The sequence below is a fragment of the Mesoplodon densirostris genome, chromosome 9 (genome assembly GCF_025265405.1).
Source record: "Mesoplodon densirostris isolate mMesDen1 chromosome 9, mMesDen1 primary haplotype, whole genome shotgun sequence".
NCBI classification, from domain to species: Eukaryota; Metazoa; Chordata; class Mammalia; order Artiodactyla; family Ziphiidae; genus Mesoplodon; species Mesoplodon densirostris.
The window spans coordinates 95,027,737-95,048,435 of record NC_082669.1 but is presented as its reverse complement, the minus strand read 5'-3'; the positions used below and the strand labels follow the sequence as shown (position 1 = coordinate 95,048,435).

At 40.5% G+C, this 20,699-nt stretch overlaps 1 protein-coding gene across 1 annotated transcript in view; it reads right to left on the bottom strand.

Annotated features, from left to right (window-relative positions):
- EXOC4 (exocyst complex component 4) overlaps positions 1 to 20,699 on the bottom strand; it is an 828,650-nt gene that overhangs the window by 109,690 nt on the left and 698,261 nt on the right. Inside the window, exon 14 of the mRNA XM_060108317.1 lies at positions 12,059 to 12,237. Within this exon, the coding sequence (XP_059964300.1) occupies positions 12,059 to 12,237 (179 nt within the window). The remainder of the gene's footprint in view (positions 1 to 12,058; positions 12,238 to 20,699) is intronic.

Below are 20,699 nucleotides of genomic sequence, written 5' to 3'. Positions count from 1 at the left end.
GCATCCAGTGTCATTCATAGACGCATTCGGGGATGCAGCATGCCATTTATCTTGCTGTTGTGATTTTGGCAGACAGCTAAAGAATAGCATTATCCCGGGGAGGGAAACAGAGGTGCGCTAGTTTGGTGTTCTGAGGCACACGAGCAACAGGCGATTACGTTGTTTTTCTAGACACTGTGGTCTGCACTCTGAGAACAGGAGGGTTCAATCTAGATTTTGTCACCGTCTCACTTTGACCTTGGGCCAATGGCCAAACTTCTGTTTCATGATCATGCTTTGTAAAACTGAGAGAATAAAGGCTATTAACTGCAGCTTGAGGCAGGGATAAAGGATTAAGAATGAATGATTATAAAGGTCCTTGAAAAAGTATGAAATGCAGTCTAAATGTTGAGTGCCACTGTCATCATCGTGGCATCCTCTGGGACTGTCACATGCGCACACATTTGCGCATACCGTCCCTTTGCTACACTTTCCCGGGGGCTGGCAGACTGCAAAGGGTCTTTGTGTGCTACTGATTAATAAGTAAGCTGTCTGAAAAAGCAGATTCAGTTTACATCCAAAAATGTTTTGGAACATTTTTCTAAATCCAATCCCACAAAGCGATAGAGATTTCTTCCATTCAGTCCAGGCCAGCCCTCTATCCTCCTTCTGTTTCCCCCATCAGGATTCATCTTTCCTGGTCCCCTACATTTGTAGTATACCCACGCTTAGTTTCAAGGGTGAAGAAATTAAAAGACACACTCTTCTTCTAGTGAGAATTTCATGAAGTCATGGCTTCATGTTGGTAAGGGGGCTTATCTCACATTTTAAAGCACCCAACTATCTGAGGGCTTTTCCAGATAAGGGCTTAGATTTAATAGCACAATCAGTGCCTTCAGGTACAGTCTTTCACTTACTTCTCATTCATTATAAGAGGGTTTTTTTTTCCTGTGTGGAGGCCAAGTTGGTCCCCTCCGATTTCTCGTTCAAAACCTGCTGCCCTAGTAGGCACTTCCCCACACCTCCGCTCAGGGTGTCAACCCGCGTAATTCTGCATTTCCACCCTCTCCTCCGTCTGGCTCTGCTATTTCAGCATGCTATTATAAAGCCCTCTCTTGCTTTCCACCTTCTTCTGCCTCCCCCTTTCCCCCGAGATTTTCATTCCTATTTCTTCTTCCTGTTTCCATGTTAGAGTTTTGTTTGAAGATACAATCATTCAACTGGAAGCTCCCAGTCATCACACTTAAGCCATCCATGATATTACCATATTTTCATAAAATATTTCCCTTCTGGATACAAATGTTGGTTGGCATTTTCAAAGAAACAGCCACATAATTCTTTATGAGTAGATACTTAAAACTCCAAAATTACATCAGGATGCCCACAGCACTAGCCCTCCATAGCTTCACAACTGATAATCACCTCCTTGCTGAGGGAGGTAGGGTGCTGTTTTCTAATCAGTACTTGGCACAGGACAATGGACTCGACAGATGACCAGCTGATTGACAAGAAGGAACTGTATTTGGTTCTGGCATGTTTTTTCAACAACATCGGAACCCTCTTTTCATAGTTTTGAAAAACAAAGGACAGATATTAACAGGGTTTTTTTTTTTTTTTTTTTTTTTTTGCGGTACTCAGGCCTCTCACTGTTGTGGCCTCTCCTGTTGTGGAGCACAAGCTCCAGACGTGCAGGCTCAGTAGCCATGGCTCACGGGCCTAGTCGCTCTGCAGCATGTGGGATCTTCCCGGACCGGGACACGAACCCGTGTCCCCTGCATCGGCAGGCGGACTCTCAACCACTGCGCCACCAGGGAAGCCCTAACAGGGTTTTAAAAGAAACCACAAGACTTGAGATAAAAGAGAACCCTGAAGGGGTGGGAGAAGGTGAAGACCCAGTATTCGGGGAACAGTGCAATGAGTGAGAGCCCCAGTGATAGGACTCATAGTAGTAACCCAAGGAACCCCATATTAAGTTCCCACTCTGTGTCTCATGCTTAGAACTCCAAGTTCATCATCTCATGTAATGGTTACACGAACCCAAAGAGGAGGCACCATCATATCTACTTAACAAGTAAGAAGACCTATTTAGTTCAGAAAGGTGAAATAATTTCCCTCTGGTGATACAATAACTTGCCTCATTTGTCCCCAAGTGTACTTGACTTCAAACTCAAATATGTACTATAAGCCTCCAAGACTAAGGGAGAAGCATGGGAAAGAGTCTATGAATTAAAAGAAGAACACAGAGGTTTAGAGGGAGGCAAAATGACCATGATCTAGGAGCCATGTGAGTGTATTCATTGAGAGGAAAGGGAAAAAAATAAGAAATGTTTAAAAAGGGGACTTAACCCGTGTTATCAGTACTTAAGATGTACTGAGAAGAAAGGAACATGGGAACCCCACGGGTCAGCCTGAAGCTTGGATGATAATCAGTAGTAACAGTGCAGAGTACATCAATGTGGAGAAGGAGCTGGAGGGGTCCAGATGTTTTTCCTTATAAAGTGAGAGAATAACCAACATCTCCATTGTTTGTAACAACGTGGGTCTCAGAAAGTTCCTAAGAACAACCAGCTGAACACCCTGAGCACAGGGACTTTCCACACAATTCTTTCTTCATGAAGATAAATTTCAATCAGCTTATAAGTAACAATAGAGTACAATTAAGACTGAAAATGAACAAAACTGAATCATCATAAAATTGTCGTTTAGTGCTTTCATTCCTACAAAACATATGATTAATTCGGAAATGGGTACAACATGGAAGTACATTTGCACACTTTTCAAAAAAGCGATAAAGGCTCACACAAAAGTAAAAGTGGTGTCAATTAGATAAGATCAAAACAAATTCCAGATTGGACAGTAGGTGGGAAAGCCCTGAACAAGGTATTATTCCAGTGGTAATGTAATTTTCTTAGTAAACAGTATGCTCATGAAACTAACCAATGACAATGAATTTGGAAGTTGTCACCAACTGAGGAAGATGAATGATAAGAGTGAAACCACAGAATGAGAGTCAGCTGAAGAAAATGACAACGAATAAGACCAAAAAATGATTATGGCAGAGAAAGCCCAACCTTGAAAAGAGGATTCGAGATACTAAATATGTAGAGTTAGGCTAAGCAACTGCTGAGGAAGAGCTGTCTGATAACAGTCTACAAATATTTGAAATGTGTAAATACTGGAGCAGGAGAGAAATTACCATACACGGAGTTTTAATTAAAAATAATCAGATGAGGGCTTCCCTGGTGGCGCAGTGGTTGAGAGTCCGCCTGCCGGTGCAGGGGACACGGGTTCGTGCCCCGATCCCGGAAGATCCCACATGCCGCGGAGCAGCTGGGCCCGCGAGCCATGGCCGCGGAGCCTGTGTGTCCGGAGCCTGTGCTCCGCAACGGGAGAGGCCACAGCAGTGAGAGGCCCGCGTACAGCAAAAAAAAAAAAAAAAAAAAAAAAAAAAAAAAAAAAAAATAATCAGATGAAATCATGACAGAAAAATTCTGGCTTAATGGTTTGACAAAAGCAAAGCTGAAACGGGACAATGTCCCAGGAGATCTTGTCTAGGGACATTTTTATTCTCATTTGTGTCAAGGCAGAAAAACAAACAGCAAGGGGAGGGGGTGGGAGTCTGCATTTTATCTTCCATTTGCCATTAGGGCAGAAAAAGCCCATGATAGAGAGCTCTATTCATATTCAATTCCTATTCCATCTTCTAGAAAATGTTAAATCATAGTTGGCAATGTATAAAGGCCTCTTAGTTGGCGAAAAAACCATATACTCGAGGGATGGGGGGTGTACAGACACCTGGACCTTGTCCATCTTTACTCTCAGTGATATAATTGACTTGTAAACACTTCTACATTCATTCAATTGGTTTGGCAATCACAGCCTTTTGTGTTAAGAGAGACACTGATTCCTGTGCCCTTCTCATTTCACTGATTTGAAAAAGGTAAGAGGAAGGTTTTTATTTTTAATCAGACCTGGGGGACAGTTTGGCTAACTAGGAACTGCTAAGCAGAAGTGGGCAGCTGTCCTGACTCTAGTATAGACACGAATTACAACACTCTGAGCCTGGTGTTCTTGTCTGTAAAATGGGAAGTCATGTTAACCCCAAACTTTTGAGACTAGAACTGGCAAAATAACTATAAAGCATTTCCCAAATATAAGAGCTCTAGAAATTAAAGAAGAAATTCTGGAGGGCTCAAAAATCAGTGGGTCTCCACCTTGGCTGTTTGTTGAAATTGTCTGAGGAGACTTTTGAAAGCACGGCTCTGGGCATCTCCCGCAGAGAGTCTGACCGGAAGCTCAATCAATAGGTCATCCTAATATAAGCCAAGGATGAGAACCAATCCTTTAGGACAGTGGTTCTCAACCTCTGATGTGAATGGTTTGGGGATGCCCAGGCCACACCTTGGAACAATTAAATGAAAATCTTTGAGAGTGGGGCCCAGCATCAGTATTTTTTAAAACTCCCCAACTGGGCTTCCCTGGTGGCACAGTGGTTGAGAGTCCACCTGCCGATGCAGGGGACGTGGGTTCGTGCCCCGGTCTGGGAAGATCCCACATGCTGCGGAGCGGCTAGGCCCGTGAGCCATGGCAGCTGAGCCTGCGCGTCTAGAGCCTGTGCTCCGCAACGGGAGAGGCCACAACAGTGAGAGGCCCACGTACCGAAAAAAACCCCAAAAAACTCCCCAACTGATTACAATTGACATGCAGCTAACTTTAAGAATTGGACTCTAAAAGGACATTTGTCAGGAAATAAGTTTCACTTGTAAGTGGGTTTTGAGTCAACACTGCACATTAGAAGGACCTAATGTAAATGGGTTAAAATAAAACTTTATTTTCGGTGAAGAAAAATTCAGATAGCTCTTTTAATCTCAGCATGGCTTTGTCTGAAATTAATATGTTTGATACATTTACTAAGGATTGTTTAGCACATGCGGCAACTAAGAAGTAGCTGCAGGCCTGAATCGAGTGGCTCAGGGCAGAAAAAACATCTCCTTCCGTAGGCCTTTCAGACCTACAAGATTATAATCTTTATCAACTGCATAATTGTTTAAGGTGGAGGACGACTATTTTTTTAAGCAGCTATTCAACTTGTCCAAACGTTGGGCTTATAATAGATGCATTCATGTTAAAAAATGGTCCCTAGAAAGAGAGACAAAAGCAGTTTGCAGTGGGAAAGTGGAAAGTCCATCTAGAGTTCAGAAAGAACTGTCTATAGGGGGACTACATGAATTGGAGGCATAAAAATCAATCCCAGAACATCACTAGTGATAAGTCACATTGATAGGAGTTATCCTTGATAGATGTGATGAGAATGTTTCTTTGTGGTTTTCCTTCCCCAAACCCACGAGCCCTGTCTAATCATGAAAAGCGATTAGACAAACCCATATTGAAGGACATTCTGCAAAATATCTGACCAGTATTCCTTTAAACTGTTAAGGTCATCATAAAGAAGGAAAGTCTAGGAAACTTTCACAGTCTAAATGAGCCTAAAGAGACAATGACTAAATGTATTATGGTATCCTAGAGATGGGATCTTGGAACAGAAAAAGGACATCAGATAAAAACTAAGGAAATCTGAATATAGACCTTAGTTAATAATAATGTATCAATATTGGTTCATCTGTTGCAGCAAATGTAAGATGTTAACAGCTGGGAAAACTGGGTATGAGATACATAGGAATTCTGTATTACTTTGCAACTTTACTCAAAATCTGGAAGTATTCTAAATTAAAATTTTTCTTTAAAAAATCCATCTCTGGACATATTAACATTCATCAGTGAACTGAGGTGTGGAATTACATTAGTAGCTGGAATCTTTGAGAATTGTGAGGGAAGTGTAATGATTGGACAGCAGCCAGGTTTGAAACAAGCAAAAAAGAAGCCATAGTCATTTCATATTGGTTGACTTGAACATTTCTAAAAATAATTCAATCAAGTAATAAAATAACCAAATTGCAACAGAAGTCATCTGATGGTGTGCAAATCTGCCAATAATATGAAATTACATTCCTGCAGTAGTGAAGCATATGCCCTATCTTGTGCCTATGCTGTGAGAAATAAACGATTCTGAACAAATTATATAAATATAGCATAGGACAGTGTTTACCAGAAGTTGTTCCATAAAAGAAAAGTTCTGTAAGATGCTCTGGGGTGAGAGAATTCCATTGGTAAAGAAGTTTGGGAAACACTGCATTGCTGTAATTACTCCGTTGACATAAAAAGACTTTAAAAGTTTTACTGTATGCAGGAACTATATTTAATGTTCTTTAACCTAATGTGTCTCACTCAAGTGTATTTGACCACTAAACTCTTTTCTCTTTAGCATCAGTAGAAAAAATTTTGGACAAAGCCAGGCCTAACACATACTTCTCTGTCAGGGGATTTGGAGACTGAACAAGTGAAGTATTTATCCATGTCTTGATATAACTAGGTGGACATTTCAAGTATGTTTCAAAAAGCTAACTGTATGAACTGGCATTATTTTAGAACTTTATCAGTAGTGACCTAAGTGTTGATCTATAGCACAATCCAACAGAACTTTCTGTGATGATGGAAATGTTCTACAACCTTGCTAATACAGTGGCCACTGAACATCTGAAATGTGGCTAGTGTGACTAAGCAAATGAATTTTATATTTCAGTTAGTTTTAATTAATTTAAATGTAAATAGCCACACAAGGTTAGTGGCTGCTGCCATAGGAGAGTGCAGTAGCTAGAAGACATTCTGTTAACATGATCACAAGACAGGTAGAGTTTCTAACTTCGATAGTATTTGTAGAACAAAAAAAGAGGGAGAAAAATTAATAAGATATTTTGTTACAACTAAGATGAAATTCAAAAAGGGATATGTGCAATAGTTCCATATATTTAAAGCATAGAAAGTCTGGTTACACACAAGACGATGATCAGAAATGATCACAAGTTGACTGTAGGAATTAAAGTGCTTTCATTAAAAAAAAAATATGATGACCTTCCTGGATGGTTTAATAGGAATAGGGTATGAATGGAACCGTTATCACTGCCAGTACTTAACCTTGGTAATGGTCAAGACAATGATGTAGTAGAGAGAAAATTAAAGTGGCAGTTTGAGGGCTTGTTTCCATACCAGTTCAGGCAGAGACATGCAGAGTGACCATTCTGAAGCCTTGATTCCTCCATGTGCAAAATATCTGAGTTAGACCAGATGATTTCTAAGATCCCTAGTAATAGTTCTGCTTTAAGAAAGAAGTATAATTTGCACACTTATGTGTCACTGCAGCATTATTCACAATAGCCAAGAAGTGGGTGAAATCTGAATGTCCACTGACGGATGCCTGGATAAAGAAAATGTCGTATATCCATACAACAGAATATTATTCAGCCTTAAAAAAGAAGGAAATCCGGTCATATGCTATAACACTTTGAGGACACTAGGCTACATGAAATAAGCCAGTCACAAAAAGACAAATACTGCATGATTCCACTTATAAGGGGGCATCTAAAAGTAGTCAAACTCATAGAAATGGAAAGTGGAAAGTGATTACCAGGGATTGGGGGAGAGGAGGAAATAGGGTATTTACCGTTCAGTGGGTACAGGGTTTCAGTTATGTGAGATGAAAAAGTTCCAGAGATCTGTTGCATAGTAATAAATACAGAGTTCACACGACTCTACTGTACTGCACACTTAAAAACAGTTAAAATGGTACGTTTGATGTTATGTATATCTTACCACAATAAAAAAAAAAAGAAGTATATAAATAACCGCATAACTAATACTGCAATTCATGAACCTATTCCAGGAACCAAAATTATGAGATTTATTTGAGCCTGTGGTTTTGCAAAAAAAAGATTACAGTATGACTTTTTATTATCAATGCACGTGGGCACAGCAAGAACTGCGGTCACAGGAGCTGAGGGAGCCAGAAGGGGATACAACTGGTGTTGAAGGAACTTGCAACATGGGCCACATTCACAAAGGCTAACAGTCAAACCACCATTCGAAACAGTATAAGCGAACTTGGGCCTGATCTGGGCTCCTACTTCTGCTAGATTTGGTTGCCCTGGACTCAGAGACTGGGTGGGACCCTCAGGCCAAAAGTTTTTAATATCCAGAGATGGGCAGGTAGAGACCAGGGAAATGTTTTCAGAAACATTAAAGTATTTCATAGAAAAAATACTCAACATTTAATTTCTGAAGAATAGGACAGAAGAAAGAGGTTTAGACTGAAGCAAAGGGACTTGAATAAAAAACAGATGACCTCCTAGATGGTAAGGTTACTTAAAGAGCAGAATATATAATCAAGGAAGTTTTAGATTCTCTAATCCTGGAGAGTTTTTTTTTTTTTTTTTTTTTTTTTTTTTACAGAATCCGAGAAAGAGAGGAGGCGCCCCCTTGAGGAAGCAAATGCAGTCAAAACAAGCTCTGGAGCCCCCTTCAAGTTCTCTGTACTCTATTCTTAAAAGCAACACATCCTTAAAACAAAAGGATAAAATATAAAGAAAATCATTAGTGTTCCAACTGAATACACTCTTAATTTTTATCTAGGTCACAATTTGCTGAGAATTTTCTTAACCATAACAGTTAATCTCAGACTTCTTACTTAGGATTGTTACAAACAGCAGATATTACAGAGACTATTCTGTGCCTTTACTACAAGGTTGAAATTGTGATCAATGAGAGAAGATATGTATAAACCTAGATCCTGAATGCCCAGTGCTACATATGATCCTGCTCAACTTCCCTGCACTGAAAGCATATTTGTTAAAACAGACCCTGAACATAAAGAGATTCTAGAAGTGGGAGTGGGAGACTGAGTCGTGAGTTGTGGGCAAAGAGTCAGAAAACTAGGCATATACAGAGAGAACCTGAGAGACCCATGAGAGGAGGTCAAGTCAAGTCTTCTCTAGGACTGTTTCAGGAGCTGTTGGTAAAAATGCTCTTTTTGTCTGGGATCAAATAATCTTGGGACTGCTGGTAGCCAAGGATGTTGCCATACGAAAAGGTCTTACCTGAGATGGAAAGCAATAAAGGGAATACACAAGAAATAGAGAAAGTGGGGGAGAGAGAGCAGGTGTGTAAACATGTCTGTTACATGGTGTTATCTTGTGAACCTTTGGATCCAGCCAGACCTGAAGTCTTTTGATTTACCAGTTTTACAAATCGATGCATTCTTTTTCTTTTAATTGGGCTGTGACTTTCAACAGAAAGAATCTTAAGTAGAACAGGTTTAAGGAAGGCTGGGCAGGGGAATACCAGGAGAAATGGAGCAGGAACCATGGACTGTGAAAGTAAGAGCAGTGCCTTTGGTGTAGTCAGGATCTACATGAGGTGAGGAGACTCTTTTAAATGTAAAGAACACAGGGTGATGCTTAGGCAAATACTAAAAGAGATGGAAAAACTGTCTTTGAAAAAATGGTCAACTCTTATCTCCTGGGCAAGTGGCCAGCCATGCTCTGCCACTAAAATGCAATACTCTCTTCACTATGACATGAACTATTTCAGGTGGAGGAGAATACTGCTATTAATATCTAAAGAGATTTTCTACTATGAAAATAATTTTCTGCAAACTTCCTCCATTCCATTCTATTAGTAGCTTCTTAATTATAATAAAGCATGGCAGCTACCATACGAAATAGTTAAAGGATGTGGACAAAAAAAGAAACTTCTACGCCTCTTTTCTTGACTTGTCCCCATCCTGAGTCTCTATGAGTGCTAGACAAAAGTCTGGCATTTTCTTCGTGCTATCGAGTCTCCAGACTTGGCAACACTTTTGTTGAGGTAATCATTTGGTTCACTTTTCAAAATAATAATAAAGAGCTGTCTTTTATTCCCTTTCTAAAGTCACACTGACATGGAGCAGTCAAAGTAACCCATTCCCTGCTTTGTTCAAATTATAAACATCAGTGGGCACCTCTCCTGGGAATTCAAAGAATAGACGCGTGTGGGTGAGCAAGGCATGTTGTTAGCAGAATAAACCAGGTTTGCTGGATGCTCTGTTTTTACAAAGACAACATGAGTAGTGATTACAGTTCACTTGGGTTTTGCACTGATCGTCAAAATGCTAACAGTCACTTAAATCACTCACTGGCTGGAATAATCACCCTGAAAGGAACTGAGAGGGTACAGCCTATAAAACGGAGCTGAGCACATGAGAGGTATTAATGGGCATGGTACAAGAGGTCCTTGTCAGAATAACAGAGGTGCTGGAAGACACGAATTAGACATCAGCTGTACTAGGGACTCTCAGTGACGTGAACGTAACAGGTAAATGGTGCAATTACAAAGTTGACCATAATTCAGAGAGCATCTTTCTCTTTCTGAGAACAGCTGAAGCCAGATTAGACTGTGTGAATCACTCAGTGGCTTGCTGTGGAGGCTGTGTCCTACTTTGCCTTGTGGAGCTCTTTTAGGATGGACAGAACAGAAATGTGGGAGGCTATGCTGCCAAAATCAGACTGCATTATGAAATATTGGACTTTGATGGCCACCGAACGAGAGGACTCCTTCCCATCATCACTAACAAACCAACCCAAGCAGCCCTACATTTGCGAGAGTCAAAGGGAACTAGGAAAAGAGGCATCTGGTCCCTTTCAGAGCTGTTTATTTTGCAACTAGCAAAAGGGAGTCAGCTCTTGTTGACTTTTTTTTGGTGGAGTCGGGTCAGTCTGGGAGATAAAATGGCTAATTCTGACTACTATTTGTGACAGGTTCCCTGATATGAGGTCGTTATAAAGTTGAAAACCTCTCAAGGATACCTACTTAGGCACAGTCTGCTCAGACCTGATACTGAGTCCAAACTATCCTTAGTAGGTGAATACATTTCTAAGAATAAACATGTACAATTTTATCATCAGCTAAAAGTACGATTTTAAATACTAAAAAGTGCAAAAATAAGAGTATAAATAAAAAGTAATATTTTAAGAAGATTTCTAAAGCAGAATACATAATCTCAGAAGCCCCCTCCTTCCATCTGCTTTCCTCACCCACTGCTGACCCCCAGAACAGCTACACAATCAGCATGAGATCATAAGTAAGTGAGCATTCAAAGGTCTCCTAGACTCTGCCCATGGGGCCTGTGTTTCAGGGCATAATTTACTCTGGTTTATTTCATCCACATCTTCTCCCTCTCTGGGCTGGAAATCATGGTTAATCAAGCAATAACTTTTCAAGAGACAATGATAAAAAATAACTTTCTTTGAAGTTCACAGTCCAAATAATACAAGCTTTTTCCTTCTAATAATCTTCTAACAGTTCACTCTAATACTAACTTCAGAGCTGATTCCGTTTCTTTCATGTTCTTGCTGTTACTTTGCTTTTTTCTATCCTGTTTTCTGGCCCTCCATTCATGCATTCAAATCTCCCATCTCCTTTATTCCTTCTTCATATCATTTTTTCTTTGCCTTTAACTGTTTAACACTTCTGAACTAATGCTTTTAAAAAACATTTGTGCTATACTTATTGAATAAAGTTTGTGTCCCAAAGTTTTCAAATTATTTTTGAAATAATTGGTCATTGGTCCTTGATAGAAAAAGGTTTCCCATTTTTACTTCAGACCCTATTCCTTAATCTCCTTGAAATGTATAATGAGGTTATCTTTCAGCCATCTCTTTTCCAGAATAAATGTGTTTCTCATTGTCTCTGTTTTCTAGCAACTTGATCACTTCTATTATTCTCTTTTTAGATACTTTTTCACTCATTTTCTATCAGTTAAAATGAAAACATCAACCGCGTGCTCAGCTTTGAGCTCTGAGACACAGTTTCTACCCTTGAGAAGTTGTAAGAAGGACAAAATGTATTGCTTTCTGTTCTAAGACACGGTGGTTCAATCTTACACAATCCAGTGTTTCTAAGGTTTAACGTCAAGCTACGTTAACATGGACCTTTTTGGCTTCCCACGCCCCACATGGGGAAGCTGAGATGACTTCCTTTCACAGAATGACAAAGTACCAGAGGCTCAGCACAAGCAGAATTCTTGCACAGATCTTCCAACAACTCGGACATGTCTCCTTATGGCGATGTGTAGACACACTCCCATTTCAAATGAAAGTATTCAGTCTAGTTCCTCAGCTGTCCCCACAGGAACCACCCTGCTGGTACTTACTCTGGGATGTAGAAAGGTTGGAGAAAGCCGACTTTGTTCGACCTGCTAACCATTCCAAGCTCTCATGCATGTTGGCCAAGGCTTTGAGGTCGCTGACATCACGGAGGATGTCCTGTGGAGGGATTAATTTATCACCCAGGTTCCCAATAAGAACTTCTGACTCCTTGCCAAAGGCTGCTCTGCAAGACAAATCAGAAACACACTTTACTTATAGCATGGAAAAGATAGGGGTAGACAAGACATTCTAAGACATGTCTAGCAAAATGGTTGGTATCATCACTATATTACAGCATGCTATTTTTCCTAGGTTTAATTTTGTGAGAACATTATCTTATACATAAACTGGCTTAAAATTACTCTTGTAGGAGAAAGAGTTCATGGAAGAAGAATGAAGTGACTCTGATGCTTGTACCTTCAACCAGCATGGGCCTGACCTATACAGTGATGGTTCCTGGGGACGGCTTTGATGCCTGCTCTTTTGTAGGTTTTTCCCTTACCTCTTCTGCTATGGAAGTTGAAGAACAGCTTAGGGTGTTAAGTATATACATGGTCTGAAGGCGATTATAATGTATAAAACAAACACATTCACCTGGCAGCTTGAAAATCTTTTCAGCTGTTCAAAAGCAGAGGGCACAGCCTCTTTGAGAAAGCAGATTATAGTTGAGATGGATGACAGGCCTCATTCATTCATTCATTCATTTACTTGTTCTAACAAGGATCTGAGGCAAGGAAGCTATACAGCGTTAAGGCATTCATTATTCGGACAGAGAAACGAGTATGAATCAATGAGGGATCCTTTTACTGCTGAAAAAACATAATCAAGTAGATTTCACATACAGTCCAGTGTCTTCATAATGTTTTATGTTTTGGAGGGCTTGAAAAATCACGTTATGTGGGGTTAGAGAAGAATGACTTTGGAAGGGAGCCTAAAGACCATATGGCACAGCCAAGGCACAGATGGAGACATGGAGGCTGATGTTCTGCCTACATGACACACAAGAACTAACCCATATTTCTCTTTCTTTCAAAAACAGGGCTGAAATGATACAAGATGACTGAAGATGTTAGGGAGAAAAATCATGTCTTTTCAGGAAAGTTCTACAGAGGTGGGTAAGCAGAGATGATGCTGCCGGAAGGTAGAACAGGTAGCTGAACAGTTTTCTGTAAGTCCCCAAACTTTTAAAACTCACAACACCTTACGTTAATAGAAGCAAGGGCATTATTTCAATAGAACAAACCAAACCAAGTTTCAAGCAAGCAGTGATTATTAGCAGCTGACACACAGTCAGAATGATGCTTAACTGACACATAGGCATTTAGTGCTCAGCACTACAGCAGATGCTCAAGGTTGAAAGAGGTTAACTGCCCTGAATTAAATGCCTATTCAATTATTATTAAATGCTACCAAGTAGTGACTCATGATAAGGCTTCTTGCTTCAACAGAGAGTAACATTTTTTATGGGAAACTCACGATTGAGTTGGTTAAGTTGTGGCTACAAAGGCAATAACAGTGCATTGGACAGAGCATGGGAACCCTGGGTGTGCAAACAAACCTTATTCGGGGGTCCTGTGATAGGGCTTGGGTGGAGCCTGAAAATCTACACTTTTGACGAGGTTTAGTCTCCTTATCCGGGAAGCATGCTTTCTTTGAATAATAAGGGTTAGAGCACAGGCTCCTAAGTCAGGCAGACCTGGGTTGGAATCCTAAATCTGCCACGCACTCACTGTGTGAGGCTGCTTAACTGCCCTGAGCACTGTTAGCTGGGGGTCATAGTACCGACCTCATATGAAATCATGTAAGATGTAGATGAGGTGATTTAAAGATCTTTACTGGGAAAATTTCCGTTATGACAAAAGGAGAGAGAAGAGTATATAAATAATAACAAACTTCCATATAGCCATTGCTCAGCTTCAGCTATTAGCAACTCATGGTGAGTATTATTTCATTTATCCATACCTACTCCCCATCCCCCTTGGAGTATTTTGAAGCAAACCATTCAGGTGATGTGAAGTGCATAACACAGTGCATGGAACTGGGTAAAAGCTAGTAAGTTGTAGTTATTATTATTCTTAGGTCTGCTGAGATGGCTGGTTTATTTAGCATCAACCCAGGGTAGGCTGTGACAAATAAACTGAAATAGATGAGTGATGAGAAGTAAATAAATTAGATCGCAAGGGCTAGTTTTACAAATGGAACATCATAGCAAATGTCACTGTGTCTCAGAGTCCAGACTTCTCAGAATCTTTAAGAGGTAAGTCATTGTGACAGAAACCACCAGTTGCCTACCCGGCAGCCATGTTCCCATGCCTTCTCAGTCAAAGGACCTTCAAATTGCTGTGGTAAGCAAGGTACCCAACGTAAAAACAAAATCAACCAAACCAAAAATCCTGCTCAATTTCCCAGCCCCTCTTGTTGATGCAGTGGGTCAATAAGATATAAACTGGAATCAGGAAGTGGGCTTCCGAGAAAGTTCTTCCAAGCAGTCTTAGTTGGCAGGGACCTCTTTTGCCCTCCCCTTTCTGGAATTCAGCCAAGGTAAGTGAAGCTGTGGTAGCTCTTCTACAAATACCAGGTGACCTTGAGTATGAATATCATGCTGAGAATAATGGCGCCAAAGACAGGAGGGCATGGGGGCACCGATGACATCATGGAACTGCCACACGGCCCCAGACGAGACATTTCTGGGCTTCATGTTATAGGAGAGAAAATGAAACCTTATTTGTTTAAGCCACTGCCATTCCAAGTTTCTGCTAGTAAGCAGCGAAATGTAATTTCAACTGACACAATTATCTAATTAGCATAAGTGATGTCATCTTCAGAAAACTTTCTCTGAATTTAGATATCCCTAAAATTGAGTTACTGGGGAAAGCAAAACAATATCTCTTCCATGATTTGAGCCCAGCAGACAGTTATAGTATCTTCCCCTTGGCTATCACTCAGTCAAGTTGTAAATATTTAGTTTTCTTAATCTGTCCTTATATATCAACTCTCCCAGCCCCTTAATCATCTTTGATAGCTATAACACAAAAAATGCCTGTGAGCTGGGTGGTTAAAAAGCAACAAGGGAGGCAAACTGCCTTTGAAAAACAGGCTTGGAGCCATTTTTACGCATGTAGGTGTAACCCTGGGTGGAATGTGACAATCAAGACAAATGTATTTATGTAGCAGTCTAATCTACTTATGTGGGATCTCTGGGACCCGGGCATGTCTGCCGTGTGCTGCCAGCACTAGACGTCTATCCCATTCCCCTTTGGCTCACAGAGATTTGCTTAACTTCCTCCGACGGGAAAGCAATAGATGGAGAAAAATACAAACTGCCTCGTGTTGAATACATAGTAGACATCTCATTTGACAGGAATCCATAATCACTCCCTAAAAACCCGGAGAGAGCACCAGAACCATGACGTGGAGAATAAATGATTGACAGCTATAACCATTTCACACAAAAAACCATTCCTTCGAGGATTTGTGTATGTCAAAGAGTTTGGTGGACGGGTTTTATGTGTTACAATAACCTTAAGGGGATGGCTCTAGCTGCTCAACTACAGATTTTTTCCTAAACCCTCTAATTTATTAAATAAATTATGGCATATCCACACTGTGGAGAACTATGCAGTCATTAGAAATTACATAGTAGAAAATATTTGATACCATAGAAAAAACGTTTGATATAGTTTATTTTTAGCCATAATATGAAGTTGAGTAAAAAAAACTGTAGGCACTCTATATTTAAAAAGAACATAATTATATATCTATATGAACTGAAAAAAGATTGGATATCTATATACCAAAATGTTAACTGTGTGACTGGATCATGCTTTGTGTTTCTCTGTATTTTCTATACTTTCTCCAATGAACATGTTTACCAAAAACCTGAAAGCCCTACCACAAATGAGAAAACCTTCCAGATGGACGCATCAAGCATTTTAACCTGGAAAATTGGAGGACACGGGTATTACAGTTACTTGAGCCAAACTGGAGGCAATGGTTGGTTGGTCTAAAAGCTGGTTTAGACCGTGGCTTCAGGCTTGCTCAAGATGCAGTTAGAAGGGAACCCTCCTGCACTGTTGGTGGGAATGTAAATTGGTGCAGTCACTATGGAGAACAGTTTGGAGGTTCCTTAAAAAACTAAAAATAGAGTTACCATATGATCCAGCAATCGCACTCCTGGGCATACATCCAGACAAAACTATAATTTGAAAAGGTACATGTACCCCAGTGCTCATAGCAGCACTATTTACAATAGCCAAGACATGGAAGCAACCTAAATGTCCACTGACAGATGAATGGATGAAGAAGGTATGGTGTGTGTGTGTGTGTGTGTGTGTGTCTGGGTGTGCGTGTATACACACAATGGAATACTACCTAGACATAAAAAAGAATGAAATAATGCCATTAGCAGCAACATGGATGGACCTAGAGATTATCATACTAAGTGAAGTAAGGCAGACAGAGAAAGACAAATATATGATATTATTTATATGTGGAATCTAAAAAAATGATACAAATGAACTTATTTACAAAACAGAAATAGACTCACAGACATAGAAGACAAACTTATGGTTACCAAAGGGGGAAGGGGGGTAGGGATAAACTAGGAATTTGGGACTAACAGACACATACTACTATACATAAAATAGATAAACAAGGACCTACTCTATAGCACATGGAACTATATTCAGTACCTTGTAATAACCTATAATGGAAAAGAATCTGAAAAAGAATAGATATATATGTATTTGTATAGTCTAATCACTGTGCTGTACACCTGAAACACTGTAAATCAACTATACTTCAATTTTTAAAAAATGTTCTCAAAAAAACCAAAAGAACAGATGGCAGTCAGTGTGCACTGTGGAGGTCTCATGGCTAGAATGACTACCCCCCAGCATCTGGGTTAGTACTGTTTCTTCTTTCTAGATCTGAATTTTCACTTAGCCCTTCATCTGCTGCTTATTATGAAAGCACATTATTTAATGAAGATATTCAATATGTTTATGTGAAATGGGCAGCAGAATAATCATTATCTGGAGAAGGTGAAATAAGAGGCATTCAGTCATGGCCTAAAGATTATCTGTATACCCAGGAACAGACATCAGAGACCAAAACTTGTATGTTTCAGGCACTGAACCTATGTGAGAAGTCACCTTTATTATCAGTAGGCCAACATGCTCACGTAGAAGCCTAAAACACTGAAGGAGTGTGTGAAACCTGTTGAGTTTAATTTTACCACACAATTATAATCTTTAAAGAGCTTGAATCTGACAAGAAATCATTTAAGAGAACTTTGCCAAGAGTGTAAAACCTGTTTAACTTAATTTTGCCACACAATTATAATCTTTAAAGAGGTCTATCTGACAATTCATTTAAGAGAAGTTTGCCAAAGATGTGAAAACTGCCTCCATTTAGTCTTTAAATAATTCTGTTATTCCCTGAAATCTTAGGAAGGAAAAAAAAAAGGTGCACTTTCAGCAGACTAAATGCACTTATGAAAGAAACATCACAAACAGTTTCAAAGTGACTGATTTGCAGATCTGGGTTACATTTGACCACATAACATACATGCTCAGACACTGTCCCTCTCCCCAAATCTTCTACTACTACTTCCCATTGCTGTCCCGCTGTAAGATAACTGCCCCAAGAGCCAGGAAACACTGTACAAAGGGCAGTCCCCTATGATCCAGAACAGAGCAGGGGAAAGACACGGGCTGGCTCAGGTGGAGAAGCAGACGACCAGACGCCTTGCGTCCTGGAGGGGGCAGTGCTGTACCCACTCTGAGTACGGAATTGCTTTCCTTGCCTGAAATGTTTCCAGGAGCACCACTACCAGGAGATTTATTCAAGCTCTTATTCGCAATCATGGTATGCTATTCAACAATGTTGCTGGCCAAGAAACTTACCGGGAGAAATGGCTGATGCAGGATTCAGCTATGGTCCAGTTGGGAGACAACATGTACAAGGCTGGAGTGCTGGGGTACTTTGACTCAGGAGACCAATATATAGTGCTGTTATTTATTTGTTTATTTTTCCAGTAACAAGAAAGTATAGGTCTGGGAATCCAAGGATTAGAAGTAGGAATGGCCCCTCTTCTCATTATTAAAACTACTCATGGAGGTTCTGCTCCTGTTCCCACAACTTTGGTCTAGAGGCACTCAGGAAGGAATGCTTCCACCAGAAAATACAACAATGACTAAATTATATGGGTAAGAGAGATTGTGAACCAGCTATTTTGGGCTTCTCACACTACTGAACCAACAGGCAGAGAAAGGGGTCAATTTGATGGCTGGAAGGACTGACCTCAATTGCCAAGGGCAAAGTGAGTTGCTTCTATGAAGTAAAGGCAGAGAGGACTACGTCGGATTCACTGGAACCCCTTTTAGTATTTCCAGGTCCATAGTAACAGTCATGGAAAAAAACCCATAGCAGCCGACTAAAGGCAGAACTGCCAAGAACTCAGCTTTTTTCAGGAACAAAGGCTCAGTTCAACACAAATAGGTAAAACACTCTGAGCTGCTGAGTGCTGGCAGAGGGCAAGGGCAACATGGGACGGATGGTAGAAGAAGGAAGTAATAAATGTCACCAATTAGAGAAATGTGACCAGTTATAGAAATGGAGGCTGCAGCAGCCTTGCATTTTTTTTTTTTTTTTTTTTGCGGAACACGGGCCTCTCACTGTTGTGGCCTCTCCCGTTGCGGAGCACAGGCTCCGGACGCGCAGGCTCAGCGGCCATGGCTCACGGGCCCAGCCGCTCCGTGGCATGTGGGATCTTCCCGGACCGGGGCACGAACCCGTGTCCCCTGCATCGGCAGGCGGACTCTCAACCACTGCGCCACCAGGGAAGCCCCATGCCTTGCATTTTTATGCATATACTAATCAAGGGTTTCTTTTTGTTTTCCACTTCCTTATTTTTTTTTAAATTGAAGTATAGTTGATTACCAATATGTGTTAGTTTCAGGTGTACAGCAAAGTGATTCAGTTGTGTATATATATATATATATATATATATATATATATATATATATTCTTTTTCAGATTATTTTCCATAAGTTATTACAAGATATTGAATATAGTTCCCTGTCCTTATTGTTTATTTTATATATAGTAGTGTGTATCTGTTAATCCCAAACTCCTAATTTTTGTGGCAAAATATACATAAAACTTACCATTTGAATCATTTCTAAGTGTACAGTTTAACGGCATTAAGTACATTCACAATGTTGTACAACCAACATCACTATTTCCAGAACTTTTCCATCTTCCAAATAGAAACTCTGTACTCATTAAAGAGTAACTTCCCATCCCCTCCTCCTTCCAGTCCCTGGGAACCACTATTCTATAGTTTGCCTCTATGAATTTGCCTATTCCAGGTACCTCATATAAGTGGAATCATATATGTGTCTTGGTGTCTGGCTTATTTCACTTATAATATTTTCAAAATTCACCTGTGTTATAGTATGTATCAGAATTTCATTCCTTTTTAAGGCTGTGTATTTCATTGTGTGTACATACCACATATTGTTTATCCTTTCATCTGTGGATGGACATCTGAATTGTTTCCACCTTTTGGTTATTGTGAATAATGCTTCTATGAACACTGGTGCACAAGTGTCAGTTTGAATCTCTGCTTTCAATTCTTTTGGGTATATACAGAGAAATGGAATTGCTGGCTTATATGGTAATTCTATGTTTAACATTTTGAGGAACCACCGAACTGTTTTCCAGAGTGGCTGCATCATTTTATATTTCCACCAACAATGCATAAGGGTTCCAATTCCTCCACATCGTCATCAAAATCTACTATTTTCCGTTTTATTTTTAATTTTATTTTTTAAAATAATAGTCATCCTGGGGGCTTCTCTGGTGGCACAGTGGTTGAGAGTCCGCCTGCTGATGCAGGGGACACGGGTTCGTGCCCCGGTCCGGGAAGATCCCACACGCCACGGAGTGGCTGGGCCCGTGAGCCATGGCCGCTGGGCCTGCGCGTCCGGGGCCTGTGCTCCGCAATGGGAGAGGCCACAACAGTGAGAGCCCCGCATACCTCAAAAATAATAATAATAATAATAATAGTCATCCTAACGGGTGTGAGGTGCTATTTCTTCTACTATTTTACATGAGGAGCTGGTAGTATTAACTTTTCATTCTAGTTCAGAGGTCACCATATATGAGGAATCACATCTGCCTTGACATGGGACTGCAGAGATCCTAGACTTGAGATGAATTCAATGATGGATGAGGCTGACTCACCCTTGTTGGGGAAAGAGGGAGAATTCCTTTAAATGATGAGTAGTTACCTTGAATTGGGCAGAAGTACCAAGTTTTAATGGATACAGAGTAAAAAAGGGGTGAACCCTTAAAGTCCAGGCTTGTTCGCCCTAAGATCCATTCCTCACCTTTGTTGTGATCTGTATCAGGGGGAGGCAGGGGTTGACTCCTGCCAGCTGTTTTCCAGGTTCTCAGCTGGGTACTGACAATGGGAGGCCCTGATGGGAAACTGAAGGCTAAAGGGAAAGGAGAAGAAGTCAGGGCATTGCTATTTCTCTCCCTCCCCCTCTGCCTTGGGTCATGTCTCCAACAGCAGACACACCTCCTTTTTGGCTCTAGCTCCTACCATGACCCAAATTCCTTTGGGTACCTTTGTGC